Source organism: Thamnophis sirtalis, unplaced genomic scaffold, assembly GCF_051295495.1.
Source record: "Thamnophis sirtalis isolate CommonGarterSnake01/CBP01778 unplaced genomic scaffold, rThaSir2_p1.2 scaffold_13, whole genome shotgun sequence".
Classification (NCBI taxonomy): Eukaryota; Metazoa; Chordata; class Lepidosauria; order Squamata; family Natricidae; genus Thamnophis; species Thamnophis sirtalis.
This window is the reverse complement of record NW_028261393.1, coordinates 9,514,425-9,537,686: the sequence shown is the minus strand read 5'-3', so window position 1 is coordinate 9,537,686 and position 23,262 is coordinate 9,514,425. Positions and strand designations below refer to the sequence as shown.

The 23,262-nt window shown below is 44.7% G+C and overlaps 1 protein-coding gene across 1 annotated transcript; it reads left to right on the top strand.

Annotated features, from left to right (window-relative positions):
* The first annotated feature begins 3,865 nt into the window (after positions 1–3,865).
* Positions 3,866–20,631, top strand: LOC148043025 (free fatty acid receptor 3-like). Its single transcript, XM_087728002.1, has 3 exons — positions 3,866–4,128; positions 12,459–13,339; positions 20,597–20,631. Exons 2-3 carry the CDS (start codon positions 12,475–12,477, stop codon positions 20,629–20,631), a joined length of 900 nt encoding a protein of 299 aa, XP_087584128.1. The 5' UTR covers positions 3,866–4,128; positions 12,459–12,474.
* The last annotated feature ends 2,631 nt before the right edge of the window (positions 20,632–23,262 follow it).

Genomic DNA, 23,262 nt, shown 5'->3' with positions numbered 1-23,262 from the left:
TTGCCTTTCCTCATTAAGCAGAAAATGCTCCATGATCTTATCCTTCAATTCTTTTTGTTTTTGAGTTAGTTCATCAGTTGGTTCAGTGATAACTGGTTCTAGTGGTGGTGATGTTATTTCCTTCCTGAGAGCTTCTTCTGGGAGTTCTACTATATTGTCTTTAGTTGTGTCTTGAATATCAGTTATTTCCGCTTGTGATATTGTTTTTTTGGTTTTGCAATTTGCCTGAATTTCCTCATGTTCAACTTCACTAAACACTTTATTCCGTATAATAAATCGCCTTTGATCTGCTAGTCGTTGTTCACTAACATTTGAATCTGGATATTGTTGTTTCCATAATTCATACATTCGCTTTAAATATCCTCTTTTTTCTGGCTCTGAGTTGTAGTAACAGGCCATTATGGCACGGTTTTCATCTGCACTATATTTTTGTCGTTTTGTTGGCTGGTCCACTTGTAGCCCACTTGTCGACGGATGTCCAGGGACCCCAACATCCGCCGCGGCCCTTGTTAACCCGCGCGACGACCGATGCGGTATGGAATTCTTATTCGTTTTTTTCACCATATTGTATGGGTTGGCGGGTTTTTTTTTACGGGACCAGATGCCAACCTGTTCCCAACCTTCCTCCTTTCTCATCCGGGCTTGGGACCGGCAACGGCGGAGTTATTATTATTATTATTATTATTATTATTATTATTATTATTATTATTATTATTATACAATTGTATCACAGCGGCCAGTTGTTTTGCCGTATTTGGCATTGGTTACTAGTCGGGCCCCACCCAGGGGCCTAGGATGTCGTAACGTATTTTCGTAATATGCGTGCAGATCCATTTTGCCGCCCGTATTGCCACGAGATAGGTCCTGATATAGGCTCTCATCAGTGCTCGGTCTGACTCAGAGTTACTGGCCCTCCAGCGGCGCGGAAGTTGTAAATGCTCCAACACTAGAAGTTTTAAAAAGGAGATAAGAGAACCATTTGTCTGCAATGGTGTAGGGCTTCCTGCCTGAGCAGGAGGTTGGGACTAGAAGACCTCCAAGGTACCTTCCCACTCTGTTATTCTGCATTCTGCGATGTTTTCTCTGAATTAAATTTCTCTGATTTCTTTTGTCTGACAGTAGCCTTGGTTGTGACTCTTCCTCCTGTCCCTCAAGCTTATTTCTACTGCCCATTACAGCAGGACATCGGCAGCCAGCTGTGGATACTCTGTTAATAATGGTCCATCAGATACCTGACTTATGGTGCTGGGAAAGATGTGATCAACGGCCTTGGAGATCCATATTATTAGTCACCTAGAGGGAGTCACCTTTTCTTGATGACACCATGCAACTTTCCAAGAGATACGAATTTATATTGCAATGGGAATGACAGTCTTCCTTCCTTTTTTAAAAAAAACACCGCAGCCTTAACCTTAACTCTTACCCCGAGTCCACCCAGAAAATTATTTCTGGGTAAACAGAAACCTGTTGCTGGAAGGCAAGAAGGGCAGCGCGGAGCACCTGAGCGAAGTGCAATGAAGCAAAACAGAGGAAAGCCACTTTTTACCCCTAAACCTATCTATCTAGGCAAGTCAGCCTGTCTCTCTCCGAGCCCCGCCCCCTCCTCTCCTAGCCCCTGCCTAAGACTGCGAAGGGACCGCGACTCCTGCATCCTTCCAAGCGGGCGCCTCCATCGATCCCGGCGCTGTCCGTCCGGCGGGCGATAAAAATGAGATTTCAGGGCGCCTCGAGTCGCCAATGGACCCCAGGCAAGAAAGAACGGTGATTTTCCCCAAAGAACCAGGGCGAAGCAAGCTGCTTGCCCCATTATGATTTCTCCTCCCATCACTTCCAAAGATAAGCGCCCCCGCTAGAGGATGCTTTGTTGACACGTGTTAGAAGGCTCAAACATACCGGGCTGGGGAGGGAGGTTGGGAACCTAGGACCCAGCTCTCGAAAAAAACCACTATTCAGATTGGGTGCTTTGGAAAGACTAACAGTCTTAGTTGAATAAATGTCAGGGATTGCTGCCACTTTATTTGATGCATGGGGCACAATCCTAAAAGAGCAACTTTATATATAAACAATAGTTGGGGGGAAAGCGGGGGGGGGGGAGGGAAAAAGAATTTCCAAGTGTGGCCATTAGGAAGTAAGGAATCTTACACAGGCATTTATAAACCAAGCAGCTGCAATATTATATCAAATGCAAATGTAAACAAATGAACGCATTTGCAGGATACATTTAACCTGGCCCTTTATTATCCCAGATTCTTGGTTTGTCTAATGAAGACTAAAGTCAGCTTCTAGTTTAGTTCATTTCCTACTGGCTATACCCGTGTTCGTTTCTTGGCACCATATAATGAATTATAAACAGACCAAAGAGGGCAAAATATGCTAAGCCACAAAGGTTTATATGAACTAACTTACATCGTTTGCTTGCGCAAACACAGCCACTAGAAACTGAACAGACTTTAGCCATTAAGTTAAATTTCTTAATGAATTTTAATTTCACTAATGTCCTGGATAATAGGGACGCAGTAGCTCAGTGGCTAAGATGCTCAGCTTGTCGATGAGAAAGGTCAACAGTTCAGCGGTTTGAATTCCTAGCGCCATGTAATGGAGTGAGCTCCCGTTATTTGTCCAAGGTTCTGCCAACCTAGCAGTTCGAAAGCACGTAAAATATGCAACTAGAAAAATAGGAACCACCTTTGGTGGGAAGGTAACAGCGTTCCATGCGCCTTCGGCGTTTAGTCATGCCGGCCACATGACCACGGAGACATCTTCGGACAGCGCTGGCTCTTCTAGGCTTTATCAGTATTGTAAGCTTGTTCTACACATTGGGCAGTCACACAAGTCTTTTAAACCCAACAATGTTTTAGGATTCTACTGTGTTTAGTTTTGCTGATTCTATCTCTTTAAATCCTGAAATATACTTGGTGTGAAAGTCACCCAATTCCATGTCCAGTTTGGGACAATTGTCTTCAGTGGCATTATCCAGTATAGTGTAGGGACTGGGAGGAAAAAACAGCAAGCAATTAAAAAAATTATGTGGCTTGGTGAGCATCCAACAATATGAATTAATTCTGAGAAATATTACTATTGAGAGTGAAATGCCATGGGAAGTAGGATAGAATTGCTTTCATTTGGACCATCATTTTTCTAGGAAAAATCTTCCCCCAACCCCCATGCTTCCTTGGGATGATGGGTCTTGTAGTCCAATGCAGTTGGAAGAACCCTGGTTGAGGGGAAATGTGAGAAAAGAGGCATGTTTTGACTCACTCCTCAATCTATGTCAGGGGTTCAAACTCTATTTCATTGAGGGATGTATCAGGTAGGTATTTCACCTCAGGTGTGTGTGTGGGCATGGCCAGGATGGGCATGGCCAGCTCAACGTCACTCATGTGTGGAGTCCCTGTGGTGGCCCAAGTGCTCTGCCAGCAGAAACAGGTTCCCAAGCTCCATTTTTGCCTGTGACGGCCTCCTGCAACCCTCGCAAGCTCCATTTTTGCTGGCAGGAGCACCACAGGCTGGTCCTTTGCTGTTTCCAGGGTGGCTCTGTGGGCCGGATCTAAGCAACCTGCGGGCCTTGAGTTTGACACCCCGGAACTATGTAGAGAAGCTTGATGAGTTGGCAAGTAAACACTATGGATGTTTGGAAGTTAACCTTGAACTACAAGCCAAAGAAACACACTTTAACCAGGAGTGAAATCCAGCAGGTTCTGACAGGTTCTGGAGAACTGGTAGCAGAAATTTTGAGTAGATCGGAGAACCGGCAAATGCCACCTCTGATTGGTCCCAGAGTGGGGAGGGAATGGAGATTTTGCAGTATCCTTCCCTCAACATGCCCACCAAGCCACGCCCACAGAACTTGTAGTAAAAAAAATTGAATTTCACCACTGACTTTAACCTATTGCAATATACAAACCCTGTCAAGTGTGGCCAGTTTATTTTTCAGCCTATTACGCAGAACCAGAGAAGAGGTGCATTTGGTAATCAAATGAAGAAGGTTATACAATACAGCAAAGACGACAGAAATGTCTTTTTCTGTCATTCCTTCTCCCTTTAATCAAGAGGAAAGCAAAGAACCTCGGAATCTCCAGAAGAAAAGGGGGAGCAGAGCTTGGCTGTAGATTGCAGGAGATCCCATAGGTGAGTTGATCTTAGCGGGTCTCCCCTTCTTGCCACTTCCATTATTTACATACCCTCCTCATCTGTCGGCACAAAGCCCATTTGACGGGAGCCTCCATCACATCTGTAAAAATTGTTTCTTCTTCTTCTTCTTCTTCTTCTTCTCCTCCTCCTCCTCCTCCTCCTCCTCCTCCTCCTCCTCCTCCTCCTCCTCCCTATAGAACGGGTGTCCAACTCGATTTCATTGAGGGCCACATCAGCGTTGTGTTTGTGTACTCGTGCAGGGGGTGCCTGTGGTGGCCCGAGAGCTCTGCCAGTGAAAACGGGCTCCCAAGCTCTGTTTCCGGCTGCAATGGTGTCCTCCAACCCTCTGCCAGAAAAAAATGGAGCTCTTTTCCACCACCTGTGGGATTGTCCTTGGTTCTCAGGGGAAACTATTCAACTATAACAGTCCTAAATATTCTGTCTTCATTCTTCATCTCAGTTGTTTAATCATAATAATAATAGCCTTTATTGGCATTGTACATCACGCATACAATGAAATTGGTAGTCAATTAAAATGTTATCCAAATGGAGAATGCTCATGTCAAGGTTCCGAGTAATAAGTCCATAGCAAACAGAACTCCGAGGCAAGCAGCTCCTCAAAGAACGGGTTTATTGGACATATCATATTGGCACAGACTGGTAAAAACTGACTCTAAAGGTTCCCGCTGTTCTCACCTAATTAAAAGTAAAAGTTTTCCACCTTTTCCAAATAACCAGTCACATGGTCCAATCAAGCTGCTGCCTGGTTGCTTGGAAACTTCACTCCTCCTCTTTTCCGCCACCTGTGAGAGTGCCCTTGGTTCTCAGGGGAAATTATTTTGTTTTGGCTACAAAACCCCAGCTATCTCTATTCCCTCCCCCTCCCTATCCATCAGCACCATGGTGGCAACACTGAAGCCTCCAAGATGGCCTCAGTCAGAGGCCATCTTTAGAATTGACGGTCCTTCTCTGCTTGATGGGGTTCCCTGCAAAGTTACAGGAGGAAATGTGACATCTAGCTCAGTGACTAATTTACAGATTATCAGAGTTGGAAGAGACCTTGGTCATCTAGTCCAAGCCCCTGCTCAAGCAGGAGACCCTACACTATTTCTGACAAATGGGGGTCCAGTCTCTTCTTGAAAGTCTCAAGTGATGAACCTCCCACAACTTCCAAAGGCAACTTCTGTTCCATTGGTTGATGGTTCTCGCTGTCAGAAAGTTCCTCCTTATTTCCAGGTTGAATCTTTCCTTTGTCAGTTTCCATCTATTATTCCTTGTCTGGCCTTGATGTGCTTTGGAAAATAGCTTGACCCCCTTCCTCCTCTCTGTGGCATCCCTCAAATATTGGAACCCTGCTATCATTTCTCTCCTGGTCCTTCTCTTCACTAGCCTAGCCACAGCTAGACTAGCTGGCATAGGGCAATGCCTTGTGTGCCCTCAGATATGGCTCAATGTGCCACCTGTGCCACAGGTTTGCCATCATGGTTCTAGGATGTTAGCTATTTAGAAATCTGGTAGACTCATTCTCCTGGATGGCTTACCTGTTTCATTAATGGACACTCATGGGAAGTTCAGTTGAAGTAGGGCAATGATTTTTCATTAATCCATCTGATGATTTGAACAACGAGAGATGCTGATTCAGAAGAAGGATAACAGAAAATCAGCAGGGGGAATAACTGGTTATGCCACGCACGAAACATTCCCCTAACATTCTTTCAAGAGATTCCATCCGGCAAGTCTCAGATCATGCTTTGTGTTCTTTCTAAACTTTACGGATGAACATGATGAACACTTCTCAAATTGTACAGGTAGTTCTCAACTTACAACAGTTCATTTAGAGACTGTAGGATGCTACAACAACACTGAAAAAAGTGACATCACCATTTTTCACACTTAAGAAATAAAGGTGTAATAGTTTGTATTAACTGTGGGTGATGAATTCAGTTTAATTTCAATAGCATCCAGTTTTCTTCTGTTCCGATGGATGACCCCCCCTTTTTTTTTTAGCAGACCACAAAGTATGCTATTTAAAAGTCAAATGCCAATGCTGCTAATCAAACATTTGCATTTTGGTAATTTGTTTCTTTGCTACTGTCCTGTCCTGGAAGAAAAGGAACATGATATGTAGAAACACATGGGTGAGATCATACTGCGGCACGGGATTAAATACCACCAATACGCGGACGATACACAATTGTATCTGTCTGCCTCGTGCCAACTCAGTGAAGCAGTAGAAGTAGCCTCCAGTCCTGCACTCTAACTCTTGCACCACCGCGGAATATAATTTTCATCCAGGGTGTAAGGCAAAATGAGCTGGGTGGGTTTATGCCGACATGGTGGTGAGAGAATCAGCAGCTAAATTGCTTTGTCCAGACACAGGGATCTTTCACCTCATGCTTTGTAAACAATAATCATCTTGTCAAATTTTTCTGGAGGCTTTGCCAAAGTTGAAAAGATGGATGAAGATAATAAAACCTCTAAATGGAGCTTATTACCATGCCTGTGGACAAAGGAAGAACAAACAGTGAAGAACAGGGTGCAAGGATATACATTCTCAGTATCTCTTTGCAGACGTCCTTTCTATTTTTTTAGCAAGTCTGAGACATCCCATTTCTCCCTTTTAAACCTTGGTCATATTGGGCTGGTCATTCTACCTCTATCTTTGTGAAAATGGGGAAAGGGGATTTATTTATCCTGTGGCACGTTTGCATCACCTTTTGATAAAAAAACCACAAGTGATAAAAATACAAAACATATAATACAAAATCTAAAATATTATAAAGGTATGTCTAGATTACAGATATGTGTGTGTGTGTGTGTGTGTGTGTGTGTGTGTGTGTGTATGTATGTATGTATATATATATGTATGTATGTATGTATATATATATATACATACATACATACATGAAGCAATATATCTATATATCTATATATCTATATCTATATCTATATCTATATCTCTATATCTCTATATCTCTATATCTCTATATCTCTATATCTCTATATCTCTATCTCTATCTCTATCTCTATCTCTATCTCTATATCTATATCTATATCTATATCTATATCTATATCTATATCTATATCTATAGATAGATAGATAGATAGATAGATAGATAGATAGATAGATAGATAGATAGATAGATAGATAGATAGATATATTGCTTCATTTGTCACAGCCAGGAAACCAGGAAAGTTTCCATAATAGCAGAAGGGAGCTTTATGCATGATATCTTGATGTCAGGAGCGACTTCATTTAATAATCAGGAAAAAAACCATTCAATTCCATTTGTTTGAAATTAACTGTACTTTTACTAATTACAAATGAACAGTAGCGAAGCTAAGCTGATTCTGGTTAATTAGGCACAAAAGCAAAGAATATCATGTATAATTCAATCCCCTCCCCTTGGCACCCCTGTCCATTGTCCAATTATAATTCACCCAACTGTCAGGTGGGAGATATCTTCAAAAAACATAACCAGGATGGAATGCTGGACAGTTAACCTTGGCGGGAAACTCCCTTCCACACATGCAAAGTAAAATGTTCAGGTCAGCGTCTAGAATCTTCCTCCAGCACATAATGATTCCCTTCCCAAATCCCATGTCCCTCCTCCCCATTGCAATGGCAGCCGAAGCAGCAGCAAAGCAGAGGCTGACATCCGGCCCTCCTCCAGAAAAGGGCGGTCAGACCTGCAGAAACAAAAAGAACACAAACGGACAGACAACAACACACGAAAGAGAGAAAGGGGAAGGGAGAAAAACAAAAGAAAGGAAAATTCGGAGACTGTCCAAGAATCATGGCTTGTCAGGATAGGCAGAGTAGAACTTGCGGAGCAGACGAGGCACTCGAACATGGGATCCGTCAACCCATTCAGTGTGAGATGGGGGAAAATGCTTCCAAGCCACCAGGTACTGGAGATGGTTTTGCCGCTTACGAGAGTCCAAAATCTCCCGGATCTCAAAACGTTGCTCACCCTCTATCAAAAGCGGTGCAGGTGGAGGAGGGAGAGGTGTTCTCAAAGAAGAAGTGAGGAGAGATTTCAGGAGATTAACATGAAAAACAGGGTAAACCCAGTTGAGATGCTTAGGCAACTGGAGACGGACGGAAACAGGGTTGATCATCTTGACAATGGGAAACGGGCCAACATACTTGGGGCCCATTTTCTTCGACTTCTGGGGCGTTTGAAGAAATCTAGTGGATAAATAAACTTGATCACCAACTTTGTACTCATAGGGCTTAGTCCGTTTCTTATCAGCCTGTTTCTTCTGAGTGTGGTGCGCAGCATCCAGAGTCTGGAGAGCCAAAGGCCAAACATCCCGAAGGTGATCACTCCACTCGGACAGCGAAGACACCTGTGGCTGCTCTCGAGGAATCTCGGGATACAAAATCTTGGCCGTACACAACACGAAAAGGGGTAAAGCCAGTACTGCTGTGCATGGAGTTGTTGTAAGCCACCTCAGCATGAGGCAACAATTCCACCCAATCATCTTGCTGGTAGTTGATGAAACAACGTATATATTGTTCCAGCACAGAATTAGTCCTTTTGCAAGCCCCATTAGTTTGAGGGTGGTGGGAGGAGCTTAATCCCTGGGTGGAGCCAATCCTCTTCAGAAACTCTTTCCAGAATAGGGAGGTGAACTGGACACCTCTGTCCGAAATGATGCGGTCGGGCACCCCATGTAAGCGATAGATATGAGAGATGAACATCTTAGCGAGAGATTTAGCAGAAGAGATCTTGGAGCAAGGGATGAAATGAACTTGGTTGGAGAATAAGTCCGTAACAACCCAGATTACTGTGTATCCTTGACTCCGGAAGTTCAACAATGAAATCCATGGAGATCTCCTTCCATGGGGCTACTGGGCGAGCCACCGCCTGGAGTAACCCCTGGGGCTTACCCGGAGGGCGTTTAGCAGCGGCACAAATGGGACAACTAGCAACATAAGCCTCAATGTCCTTTTTCAGTGAGGGCCACCAAAATTGCCTCTTGATGAGGTGTAGAGTCTTGACAAATCCAAAGTGACCAGCCATCCGGGAGTCATGAGCCCGTTGAAGAACAATGGCTCTAATGGAGACAGGGATGTATAACTTTGTCCCAATCCAAGGCAATCCATCTTTCATAGTGCATTCATCCATGTGTTGCTGGAACCAGTCATCCTCAGTAAGGGCCTTTTTTAGGTTAGAAAGAAAGTCCTCAGTGACTTCCACTTTAGAAGTTGTTTGACTTCTAGTAACAACAGGAGCAGCGAGGCTCTTTGTAGGAATGACAGGCTGGACAACACTGAGCTTTGAACAGTTGTACTGAGGGAGTCTGGATAAAGCATCAGCCATAAAGTTTTTCCCTCCTGGAATGTATTTCAAGGTAAAATTGAATCTATTGAAATGCTGAGCCCAGCGCATCTGCTTAGGAGAAAGTTTTCTGGGGGTTCTCAATGCCTCCAAGTTTTTATAGTCAGTCCACACCTCGAAAGGGTGCTTGGCTCCCTCCAGAAAATGGCGCCACATGGATAAAGCCCAGCGAACAGCAAAAGCTTCTTTCTCCCAAATGGCCCAACGTCTCTCCGTGTCGGTCAGTTTGCGAGAGGTGTAAGCTCAGGATTGTAATTTACCTTGGCTATTAGCTTGAAGTAGTACAGCTCCCACTGCCACATCACTGGTGTCATTTTGGACCACAAAAGGTGTGTCCATGTCCGGGCGTTTGAGGACTGGTTCCTCCACAAAGAGGCGTTTCAACTTCTCGAAAGCAGCTTGACAGTCCATAGTCCAATCCAGCGGTTTGCTAGGTTTAGGCTTGGCCCCTCCCTTCAACTTAAGGAGGTTAGTTATAGGGAGAGCTATCTTAGCAAAGGAGGGAATAAATTGACGATAGAAGTTAGCAAAACCCAAAATTTTCTGCAATTGCTTACGTGTACGTGGGGCCTCCCACTTGGTGACAGCCCTGACCTTAGCGAGGTCCATTTCAATTCCCTTGTGGGAGATGCAATAGCCCAGGTAATCAACCTTCTCCTGATGAAATTCGCACTCTGCTGCCCGGAGTTTCTTCAGAACTGTGCGAACCAGCTTCACGTGTTCTTCACATGTTTCCATGTAAATAAGGATATCGTCTAAATAGACCATTACGCCTTTATAAAGATGGTCATGTAAAACCTCATTAATTAACTGCATGAAGACTGCTGGCTCCCCCTGGAGGCCAAATGGCATTACCCGAAATTGGAAACAACCAAGGGGGCAGTTGAAAGCAGTTTTCCATTTGTCCCCCTCTTTAATTCTGACTCTATAGTATGCTTCCCTTAGGTCCAATTTAGTGAAAATCCGGCCCTTCCCCAGTTGGGCCAGCATGTCCTTCATCAGTGGTAAGGGGTACAGGTTCTGAGCAGAGATGCAATTTAAATTTTTGAAGTTCACACATAATCTGAAGGAGCCATCTTTCTTTTCTCTGAACAATACTGGAGCTGCTACCTTGGGCCTTCCTGGTTCAATGAAGCCCCGTTCCAAGTTTTTATCAATGAATTTCCTCATTTCATCCATTTCTCTAGGGGTCATTGAATATATTTGGGGCTTTGGAAGCTTTACTCCAAAGAAAAAAGGGAGAAAAATAAGGGACAAATCCATCTACCTTTTATCATTTAATTTCCCTCCTCCATTTGAAAGCTTCCCCATTTTTCTACTGTCTTTCTCAAAATTACAGAGGAAATTCTGCTTGTTATGAATTATGAATATTGAGGTAGAAGGATATTTGTTACCCATTATAGGCTACAATGCTGGACAATGGTGAGGTAGATTAAGTATAAAAACCAGCTGTATAAATAACATTTTAGCCTCCCTGCTCCCACTTCAAAAAATAGAAAGAGAAAGGTGGAGGTATAAAGAAAAAACAATTCAGTGGAGCCAACATGCTACACGAGGTAGAAAGGATGTATTCAGAAAGGCCAGAGAAGAGAAAAACAGACTGAGTTTTGCAGTTTTCCATGAGTCCACAATAGACCCTGGGAATTGAACAAACTGGTGTGGATATTTGTTCACGAGATAAACATCTCTATGTTTGCTCAGGCCAAAGCATCTATGTAGAACTTGTGTGTTTTGCAATAATAATACTGTAATGAAGAGAATAATACAGTGATGAAGATGATGATATAATCAGGAACACTCTTCAAGTCCCAGCCAATGTTCAATGCTCTTGTCTATCTTGCAAAGATAGGATCATCCAGAAAAGATACAAAGGATCATCCAGAAAAGGTAAGTTGAAGGAGAGTAGCGGATATGGTAGATTAAGGGAGGAAGCAAGACTTCAGTTCATTCACTGATCGGCTACAAGTCTTCGGTTTAACCGGTGCTATTGCACCCCCGTGAGGAAGAAAACATCCATGCAGTGCATTTAATTCAAACATTTGCTAGAGTTGACAAATAACAATAGAATAGAATGGAATGGAATTCTTTATTAGCCAAGTGTGATTGGACACACAAGGAATTTGTCTTTGGTGCATGTGCTCTCAGTTTACATAAAGAAAAATAAAATAAAATACATTCATCAAGAATCATAAGATACAAAGCTTAGTGATAATCATAGGTTACTAATAAGCAATCAAACTATACTAGGAAACAAATAAAACAATATACATTTTAAAGATACAAGCAACATCGTTATAGACATAAGTGGGAAGAGATAGGTCCTAGGAAGGATGAGAAGAATAATAGTAATACAATCTTAGTAGATAATTTTACAGTGTTGTGGGGATTAGTTGTTTAGTGGAGTGATGGCATTCTGGGGAAAAAACTGTCCTTGTGTCTAGTTGTTCTGGTGTGCAGTGCCCTATAGTGTCATTTTGAGGGCAGAAGGTGAAATAATTTATGTCCAGGATGTGAGGAGTCTAGATATTTTCACAGCCTCTTTGTAGAACTTGTGTGTTTTGCAATAATATTACTGTAATGAAGAGAATGATACAGTGATGAAGATGATGATATAATCAGGAACACTCTTCAAGTCCCAGCCAATGTTCAACGCTCTTCTCTATCTTGCCTACTTACGAAGGATCATCCAGAAAAGGTAAGTTGAAGGAGAGTAGTGTATATGGTAGATTAAAGGAGGAAGAGAGACTTCAGTTCATTCACTGATCGGCTACAAGTCGACTACCTGGGAGAAAGCTTTTGCTCTTGAACGGTTATTCTAAGTTTTTCCTCACAGCTAAATATTTTACCTTTTTGACAGTGTGATGTCTTTCCATGTTTTCACAAGAAAAGGTGTGTGAGGAATATTTATATGGGAGGAGGGTTCCCCCCTTCTTCCTCTCTTGCTGGATCGATGCGCTGACGTCTTTCTTCTTCCCACAGGTGGAAATCTTCCAGCATGGCTGCCAACTCTGAAACCTGGAAAGCCTACGTTACAGTTTACACGCTCACTGTGCTAATCGGCTTTCCCACCAACCTGTTGGCTCTGTATGCTTTCATCCAGAAGATCAGAGTCAAGGCCACGCCCAACTGCATCCTCCTCCTCAACCTGACCATTTCCGATCTCTGCTTCCTGGTTTTCCTCCTCTTCAAGATGGCGGAGCAGATCGCAGGCCTCTGGGACTTTCCCTTTTACCTGTGCCCCTTTAGTGGCCTCGTCTACATCAGCATCATTTACACTAGCACACTCTTCCTCACTGCGGTAAGCGTGGAGCGCTACTTGGCTGTAGTTTATCCCATCCGTTACAAGCTGAAGTGTCATGCAGTCCATGCCCTCATTGCCAGCCTGAGTATTTGGATCTGCTCTTTTGGCCACTGCAGTATTGTGTATATCACCGAGTACAACCGGGACAACTATTCCAGTCCAAGTAACGTCTGTTATGACAATTTCACAGAGAAGCAACTCCAGGTCCTGCTCCCTGTTCGCCTGGAGCTCAGCATTGCATTTTTTCTGGTGCCATTCCTGATCACCTGCTATTTTGGCTTTATAAGAATAGTGGTCTCTTCAACGCACATTTGCAGGAGCAAAAAGCAGCGAGCCGTGGCGTTGGTGGCAGCCACTTTCGCTGTCTTCATCATCTGTTTTACACCCTACAACATCTCCCATGTGGTGGGTTTTATGCAGGGCAAAAGTCCCAAGTGGAGGATCAAAGCCTCGCTTCTCGGCACCTTCAGTGCCTGCTTGGACCCTATCATCTTTTATTTTTCTTCTTCCGCCGTGAAGCGTTCATGCTGTAGATTCTGGACCAGAATAAAACACATTTGCATTTATTTATTTATTTATTTATTTATTATTTATTTATTTATTTATTCATTCATTCATTCATTCATTCATTCATTCATTCATTCATTCATTCATTTATTTATTTATTTATTTATTTATTTATGGGATTTATATGCCGCCCAATCCCGAAGGACTCCGGGCGGCTTACAGAAGGAAGGTAAAAGAAATAATAAAAAAAAGAAAAGAAGACAGATTTAAAATCACAACAAATGCACTCGCTCTAATCGGGGCTGGACCTCATAATGAGGTCAACAGCCCCAGGCTTCCGGAATAGCCAGGTTTTAACAGCTTTTCTGAAGGCCATGAGAGTGGGTAACGTCCGGATCTCTGGGGGAAGCTCATTCCAAAGGGTCGGAGCAGCCACAGAGAAGGCTCTCCTCCAGGGAGCCGCCAGCCGACATTGTCTGGCTGACGGCATCTGAAGGAGGCCCAATCTGTGGGATCTCACCGGCCGCTGGGAGGTATGTGGCAGTAGGCAGTCTCGCAGGTAGGTAAGGTTAGGTTAGGTTTATTGGTTTTGTATGCCGCCCACTCCCAAAGGACTCCGGGCGGCTCACAATAAACAGGGGAGGGAATAAATAAGACAATACATCAATTTTAAAATCCACAACAGTCACAATTAAGACGGGGCTGGGTGCTTTAACAGCCCCCAGCCTGCCGGAACAGCCAGGACTTAGTAGCTTTACGGAAGGCCGGGAGAGTAGTAAGGGTCCAGATCTCCACGGGGAGCTCATTCCAGAGGGCCAGAGCAGGCTCTCCCCTGGGGAGTCACCAGCCGGCATTGGCTGGCAGGTGGAACCCGGAGAAGGCCAAGCCTGTGCGATCGAATTGGTCTTTGGGAGGTAATTGGGAGGAGGCGGTCTCTCAGGTACCCAGGTCTGATGCCATGTAGGGCTTTATAAGTAACAACTAGCACCTTGAAACAAGTCCGGAGACCAATGGGCAGCCAGTGCAGCTCGCGGAGGATAGGTGTAACGTGGGTGTACCTAGGTGCACCCACAATTGCTCGCGCGGTTGCATTCTGGACTAGCTGAAGTCTTCGAACACTTTTCAAGGGCAGCCCCATGTAAAGCGCATTACAGTAGTCCAGTCTTGAGGTCACAAGGGCGTGAGTGACTATCTGAAGTGCCTCCCGGTCCAGATAGGGTCACAATTGGTGCACCAGGCGAACCTGGGCAAAGACCCCCCTGGTCACAACCGATAACTGGTGATCTAAAGTCAGCTGTGGATCCAGGAGGACTCCCAAATTGCAAACCCTCTCTGAGGGGCATATAATTTCACCCCCCAGACTGAGAGATGGAATAATTAGCCAATCTTTGGGAGGGAACATCAATAGCCATTTGGTCTTGTCGGGATTGAGTGCAAGCTTGTTCGTTCCCATCCAGACCCTGACAGCCTCCAGGCACTGGTCCATCACTTCTACTGCTTCACTGAGTTGGCACGAGGCGGACAGATACAATTGTGTATCGTCCGCGTATTGGTGGTATTTAATCCCGTGCCGCAGTATGATCTCACCCAGCGGCTTCATGAAGATGTTAAATAGGAGGGGGGACAGGACCGAGCCCTATGGCACCCCATAATTGAGAGGCCTCAGGGTCAACCTCTGTCCTCCGACCAACACTGACTGCGACCTGTCCGAGAGGTAGGAGGAGAACCACCAAAGAACGGTGCCTCCCACTCCCACCTCTCGTAACTGTTGCAGAAGGATACCATGGTCAATGGTACCAAAGGCCACTGAGAGGTCAAGGAGCACTAGGATAGAGGACTGACCCCTATCCCTGACTTGCCAGAGATCATCGATCAGTGCGACCAAAGCAGTTTCCGTGCTGTAGCCAGGCCTGAAACCAGACTGAAAGGAATCCAGATAATCGGTTTCATCCAAGGACCGTCGGAGTTGAGAGGCCACCACTTTCTCAACATCCTTCTCTACAAAGGGGAGGTTGGAGACCAGATGGTAGTTGCTCAAAATGGCTGGGTCCAGAGATGGTTTCTTCAGGAGGGGTCTCACCACCGCATCCTTTAAGAGGAGCGGGAAGGATGCCTCCCGGAGAGAGGTGTTAATTATCATCTGGATCCAGCCGCATGTTACCTCCCTGCTGGTCGAAACCAGCCAGGAAGGGCAGGGGTCCAGGATACAGGTGGAGGCGCTCACCGCTCCCATGGCCTTGTCCACTTCCTCAGGCGTGACAATTTGAAACTCAATCCATAAACTCCGCTCAAGACCTTCCCCCGGTACCTCGGATGGTACCGTGCAATTGGAGTCCAGGTCTGTTCGAATCCAAGTGACTTTATCCGTTAAATACTGAACAAATTCCTCAGCTCTACCTTGCAAAGGTTCATCCGTGTCCCTCCTTTTCAGGAGGGAGCGGGTTATCCTAAACAAGGCGGCTGGGCGCGATTCAGTGGACACAATAAGAGCGGCAAAATGCGAACATTTCGCCGCCCGTATTGCCACGAGATAGGCTCTGATATAGGCTCTCATCAGTGCTCGGTCTGACTCAGACTTACTGGCCCTCCAGTGGCGCTCTAGGCGTCTCTTTTGGCATTTCATCTCCCGGAGTTCCTCGGTAAACCAAAGAGCTCTCCTGGATCTGCTACCTCGGAGAGGCTGCAAAGGCACAATCCGGTTTAAAGCCCCCATCGCCGCTGCATTCCAGGTAGTGACTAAGGACTTGACCGGACTGTGGACGAGAGTGTCAGATATCACTCCAAGCGCCGTCTGAAATCCCATAGGGTCCATCAGGCATCTGGGGCGGAACCACCTAATCGGTTCCTCCTCCCTACAGTGGGGGATTGGTTTCCAAAAGTCAAGCCTCAGTAGGAAGTGATCGGACTATGACAAGGGCAGGATCTTAATACCCCTCAATTCTAGATCACGCCTCCACTGCTCCGAGAGGAATACAAGGTCAAGTGTGTGACCCGCTGAATGAGTCGAACCCTGGATTACTTGGGTCAAGTCCATGGCTGTGACGGAAGCCATGAACTCCTGCGCCCCATCAGAGCGTTCACCAACCGTAGGCAGGTTGAAGTCCCCCAGCACCATAAGCCTGGGGAACTCTACCGCCAGCTCAGCTACTGACTTGAGGAGTGAGGGGAGGGCTGTTGCAACGCTGTTGGGAGGTAGGTACGTTAACAGCAAGCCCACTTGACCCCAAGGTACACTGGTCCTAAGTCATGTAGGGCTTTAAATTGAATTGCATCCAGACACCAACTGGTAACCAGTGCAGCTTGCAGAGGATAGGTGTAATGTGGGTGTACCTTGGTACACCCAATATTGCTCACGCGGCTGCATTCTGGACTAGCTGCAGTCTCTGAATGCTTTTCAAGGGTAGCCCCATGTAGAGCGTGTTGCAATAATCCAGCCTTGAGGTGACAAGGGCATGAGTGACCGTTTGAAGTGCCTCCCGATCCAAATTGGTGTACCAGGCGAACCTGGGCAAAGGCCCCCCCGGTCACAGCTGACAAATGATGTTCCAGTGTCAGCTGCGAATACAGGAGGACCCCCAAATTGCGGGCCCTCTCTGAGGTGTGTAAATTTTCACCACCACCACCACCCCCAGGATTAAGGATGGACTATCTGGACTGTCCTTCGGGGGCAGCATCCAAAGCCACTCAGTCTTATTGGGATTGAGTACAAGTTTGTTCGCCCCCATCCAGATCCTGACAACTTCCAGGCATCGGCACATCACGTCCGCCGCTACACTGAGCTGGCACGGGGCAGAGAGATACAGTTGTGTGTCATCTGCATATTGATGGTACTTTACCCCATGTTGTCGTATGATCTTGCCCAGCGGCTTCATGTAGATGTTAAATAGGAGGGGGGACAGGACCGAACCCTGTGGCACACCACATTTAAGGGGCCCAGGGGTCGACCTTTGCCCCCCGACCAACACCGACTGCGACCTGTCAGAGAGGTAAGAGGAGAACCACCGTAAAACAGTGCCTCTCACTCCCACCTCCTCTAGTCGTCGCAGAAGGATACCATGGTCGATGGTATCGAAGGCCGCTGAGAGGTCAAGAAGCACCAGGATAGAGGAATGTGGTTTTCCTTACTAGAAGATGATGCTGGGAGGGAGGAGAATCAGGGCCCTGAGCCTGCCTTGCATTAAATCTGTAAGGACAGCAAACTCGCTGCAAGAGGCAGTGCTAAAATGCATTAAAAGTCTGATGTGGAAAGATGTTGTCAGTCCTTTCTGTGTCTGTGGATAAAAATGCGATTTCATTAAGTGCCTCGGATCTGCTCCTCCCTCCTTTTCATGATATCAGCCCTTCAAGATAGACCAAACTAAGAGGCCAGAATTATGAATGCAAATACTACTTTATTATGTTACCATAACAATAATCTTGTAAATCTAACTGTGCTTCCTCCTGCCCTCTCCTCGTGTTCATGAGAGCTAGGGAGTGTCATATTAGTGTTCCAATATCTCAAAGGCTGCTACAAAGAAGAGGGAGTCAACCTATTCTCCAAAGCACCTGAAGGCAGGACAAGAAGCCAAGGGTGGAAACTAATGTAGGAGAGAAGCAACCTACTGTAGAACTAAGGAGACATTTCCTGATAGCTGGAACCATTAATCAGTGGAACGAGTTGCCTCCGGAAGTTGTAAATGCTCCAACACTGGAAGTTTTAAAAAGGAGATAAGAGAACTATTTGTCTGAAATGGTGTAGGGCTTCCTGCTTGAGCAGGGGGTTGGGACTAGAAGACCTCCAAGGTCCCTTCCCACTCTGTTATTCTGCATTCTGTGATGTTTTCTCTGAATTAAATTTCTCTGATTTCTTTTGTCTGACCGTAGCCTTGGTTGTGACTCTTCCTCCTGTCCCTCAAGGTTATTTCTACTGCCCATTACAGCAGGACATCAGCAGCCAGCTGTGGATACTCTGTTAATAATGGTCCATCAGATACCTGACTTATGGTGCTGGGAAAGATGTGATCAACGGCCTTGGAGATCAGAGGTGGGTTCCTAACAGTTCGCACCTATTCGGTAGAACCGGTTCGTCAAATCTACCGAACCGGTTAGAAGAGTTTCCACCAGTGGACCCGGAAAGCAGGCCACACCTACAGAAGAGGTTCCAAAATTTTTTGAAACCCACCACTGGTCCTTGGATATGATTATTCTACGCTATCATGCTCATATTTATAAAACTCAGTGCCTCTGTGGAAGGTAAGGATGACTACTGCGTTTGTGGTGCAATCAGAACATTGCGTGTGTTGAAGTTGTTTTAACGCAAACCAAATATGCCTTTTAAAAAACAAGTGTACATCATATTCTTATGCATGCCAGTGCTGTGTGTGAGGTAATTTAAGGTGGTTCTGACAAGTGTCGTCGGCATCTTCATATCTGGTCACATGGGCGGCAAGCCACTCCCATCCGGTCACATGGGCGACAAGCCACTCCCACAAAGGAGGCCACACCCACAGAGTAGGTTCAAACAATTTTTGAAGCCCACCACTGTTGGAGATCCATATTATTAGTAACCTAGAGGGAGTCACCTTTTCTTGACGACACCATGCAACTTTCCAAGAGATACGAATTTATATTGCAATGGGAATGACAGTCTTCCTTCCTTTAAAAAAAGAAGCCCTTGTCTGCACAACAGCCTATTTTGATGAGCTAAAGCGAAAGCATGAAAGATGCTGAGCATCCGATTCCCCTCTTTCCCTTCCCTTTTGTCTTAAAATGGGTAGATGTGATCGAAGAGGGGGAGCAAAATGAGGGCTAGTGTAGATTTCCAGAACCTTTACTTTATCCCAACTTTTCTGCGCCGTGCTAAAAAAAATAAAAAGCAATCTGCTGCCTGGGAGCTCCAGGGAAGATGAAGAAAATATAATTACCTTATGTTTGTGAAGCACTTGTTGCTGTAAGATGAGATTGTAATGCAATCAAAACTATACCATTCCCTCTTGCCCCCCAAGGGGGAACTAACCTTATAAACCTTTTCAGTAGTAGCTCCGACCCTTTGGAACGATCTCCCCGTGGAGATTCATACCCTCACCACCATCCAGACCTTCCGCATAGCCCTTAAGACCTGGCTAGCCTGCCAGGCCTGGGGATAAAGACAATCTGTCCCCACCCGAATGATGAATGAATGTTGCTTTTATTTTTATCTTTATGTACTATTTTGTGTCTATTGTTTGTACCCCCCCTTCCCCCATTTTATGTGAGCCGCCCTGAGTCCCCTCAGGGAAAAGGGCGGCCTATAAATGTTAATAAACATAAACAAACATAAACATAAAACACATCTACACCAAGGGCGAATGGAAAAAAGTACCCATAAGAATCAGATTAAGTCTCCCTAGTGTTCAACCTGAAACCTAAATCCAGATTTAGGTTTACCTTCCACCATGAAAACTTACTGGATCAGTTTGAGATGGTAGCACTCAACCCACTTAAAGAAGTTATTGTGATTAGATATAGAGGAATTTCAGATTTGAGCTGTGTTGAGCTCTTATGGGAAAAGAAGAATATCAATGAAATACCCTCGTCATCTGTGTATAGATAGTCCTCAACTCACAACAGTTGGGTGACTGTTCAAAGTTACAACGGCGCTGAAAAAAGTGACTTACGACCGTTTTTCACAGTTATGACCTTTGCAGCATCCCCATGGTCACGGGATCAAAATTCAGACGCTTGGCAACTGGTTTATATTTATGACAGTTGCAGGGTCCCGAAGTCATGTGATCACCCTATGTGACCTTCCAACAAGCCAATTCCAGGGGGGAGGGGAAGCCTGATTCACTTAACAACCGGGTTACTAACTTAACCACCAGTGATTCACTTAACAACGGGGGCGAGAAAAGTCGTAAATGGGGAAAATCACTTAACAAATGCCTCACTTGAAAACAGAAATCTTGGCTCTCAATTGTGGCCATGAGCCAACCTGTAGTTTGTGCTTTGCTGGTCTCGTACAAGCTGATTTTTATTTAAAATGAATAGAATGCAGACTTAATTTTTTTTTAAAAAAAATGTTTTATCATAGCTTGCAATAAAATAGTTCCAACGACGGCTTACAGGTGCAAACAAATTGCACATTAACTAAGCAAATAAACAGGAAGTAAGAGGTGTAGAGAGGATCACTATCACATCGAAAAGTTCAAAGATCCTGGGGATTTAACTAATCGACTAAAGCTTTATTGGCTTTCTCCCTATTTGAATGGCTTATCAGCTCTCCTCATTGGGAAAGGGACACAGCTACCAAACAGGAAAGGAGCTGAACTTTGAAATCCTGATTCTTCTCCAGGGAAACCGGAACAAGAAGCTGATAATAGTAACTAAGAAAGTAACCTTTATTCCAGATTTGCAGTGGACAGGATGAAGCCAAAGTGTCAATAGCGACAGCACTTAGACTTATTGTATATACTGCTTCACAGTGCTTTACAGCCCTCTCTAAGTGGTTTAAAGCAGTGTTTCTCAACCTTGTCAACTTGAAGATGTCTGGACTTCAACTCCCAGAATTCCCCAGCCAGCATTCGCTGGCTGGGGAATTCTGGGAGTTGAAGTCCAGACATCTTCAAGTTGACAAAGTTGAGAAACACTGCTTTAAAGAATTGGCCTATTGCCCCCAACAATCTGTGTCCCCTTTTAGACCCCTCGGAAGGATGGAAGCCTGAGTCAACTTTAAGATGGTGAGAATCAAACTGCTGGCAGCCGGCAGTCAGCAGAAGTAGCCTGCGCTACCACATTGTAACCACTGCGCCACCATGGCGCCTAGATGTGGCTATCCATTTCCTCTTTTTGCCACTCCCTTCTGTGATTCCCAAATAGTTGTACCATGGGGTAAAGAAGGGCTTCTCCTTGCGTGAATAGTCTTAACAAGCTGGGGGTTAAATAGATACTTTTATTTATTTAATTAATTGGTTTACAAGTAGTAAATCAATTATTTAAATCAGGGGTAGTTAACCCTTTTATACCTACCGCCCACTTTTGTATCTCCGTTAGTAGTAAAAATTTCTAACCGCCCACCGGTTCCACAGTAATGGTGATTTTATGAAAACCTAATGAAAATTTTTAAATAATGCTATGACATTTTTTTTAAAAAGTCAATTAAATTTTTAAAAAAGGAAAGTGCTTCAGTATAGGACAAAACCCCTACCGCCCACCATGAAAGCTGGAACGCCCACTAGTGGGCGGTAGGGACCAGGTTGACTACCAGTGATTTAAATCATCAATTTACTACCTGTAAATCAATCAATTGATGTAAATAAAAGCACCTTTTTACCACGATCTTATTATTGTAAATAATTGTAATAAAGCTACAAACACCCATTTGGTGATGGTGCAAAGGTTATAAAGCCACCGAAAAAAGTGACGTATGACTGGTCCCTCACACCTTACAGCCTCCCTATGGTCACATGATCAAAATTGGAATGCTTGGAAGCTGACCTGCATTTACAAGGATTACAAGGTCGTGTGAATGCCATTTGCAGCCTTCCCACCCATCTCCTCACAAGCCAAATCAATGGGGGAAGCCAGATTGGCTTCGTGACCACATGTTTCAGCCTCTGTTTTGCTGCTTGCTTTCGGCTGCCATTGAAATGGGGAGGGGGGAGCATGGTATTTGGGTGGGGAGGTATCAGTACAGGAGTGACTGTTAAAAGGAAGTTGTTCTCACCATCTACTGCGCATGCTGCAGATAGCGGACTTGACGCCAAGGCCAACTGTCCGGCATACCAACTTGATGATGCTTTTTGAAGATGTCTCCCACATGGCACCTGTGGAATGTGCGGATTTGACTATGGGATGGGGTTACCAGGGGGAAGGGGTTGGGTCACATAAGAACCGAGGTGGCGCAGTGGTTAGGGTGCAGTACTGCAGGCCACTCCAGCTGACTGTTATCTGCAGTTCAGCGGTTCTAATCTCACCGTTGACTCAGGGTTGACTCAGCCTTCTATCCTTCCGAGGTGGGTGAAATGAGGTCCCAGATTGTGGGGGCGATATGCTGACTCTGTAAACCGCTTAGAGAGGGCTGAAAGCCCTATGAAGTGGTATATAAGTCTAACTGCTATTGCTATTGCTATTGATATCTATGATTACGCACGCTTTTGCTTTAGATCTTGCTTTGCTTAGCTGCTATCTACTCATGACCAGTAAAAGTACTCTTAATTCTGCAAAATGGAGTTGAATGGTTTCTTTCTTGGTTACTGAGGCAGGCTGCCTTGACAACGTTTCATTTAACAACTACAATGATTTGCTTAACAACCACAAGAAAAAGGTCATAAGACCAGGGCAGGGGATGACTTAATTATCAACTGCCTTGCTTACTAACGAAAACTCTGAGCCCAATTTTGGCTGTGAGTCGAGAACTACCTGCAATAGGTAGTTGTCATCTAACATGACAAAATGCACTTCTTACTTCCTGTTTATTTGCTTAATTAATGCGCGGTTTGTTTAAACGTGTAAGGCATCATTGGGACTATTTGATTGCAAGCTATGCTGAAACATTGAGTTTAAAATTAAGTCTGCATTCAATTCCTTTCAAATTAATATCAGCTTGGACAAGACCAACGTAGCAAAAACTACAGATGGTCCTTGACTTACAATTGAGAGCCAAAATTTATGTTGTAGATTTGATTTGTCTTCCTCCTGCACTTCATGGATTTTTCAATCTTTTTCAGGTTTACTTGTCCTTTATACTCAGTTCTGGCTACGTCGATATCGCCTGATAATTCTTCGGTCATGTGCTCTAAAATCTATTTCTTCAGAGCTCTTATTTTAGGGGTTGTTAGAGTTGAAACAGGCCATATCCTCTTATCGCCTTTAACCTCCTCCCTTGTTAAAGTCAAAATAGGTGGGCCTCTTAATAATCTGATATTTTATATTTGCTAGGATTACAAAGCAGTTGATACACCCAGTGTGGTTCCTTATGAGACTAGTAACAGAGGATATATATCCTGTTTAACCCCACAT

Bases quoted from the DNA above. Each gene is read 5' to 3' on its own strand.
- LOC148043025 (XM_087728002.1), top strand. From the start codon at position 12,475: ATGGCTGCCAACTCTGAAACCTGGAAAGCCTACGTTACAGTTTACACG. The intron at 13,340-20,596 runs GCATTTATTTAT...ATTCTTCTCCAG, and splicing joins GACCAGAATAAAACACATTT to GGAAACCGGAACAAGAAGCT.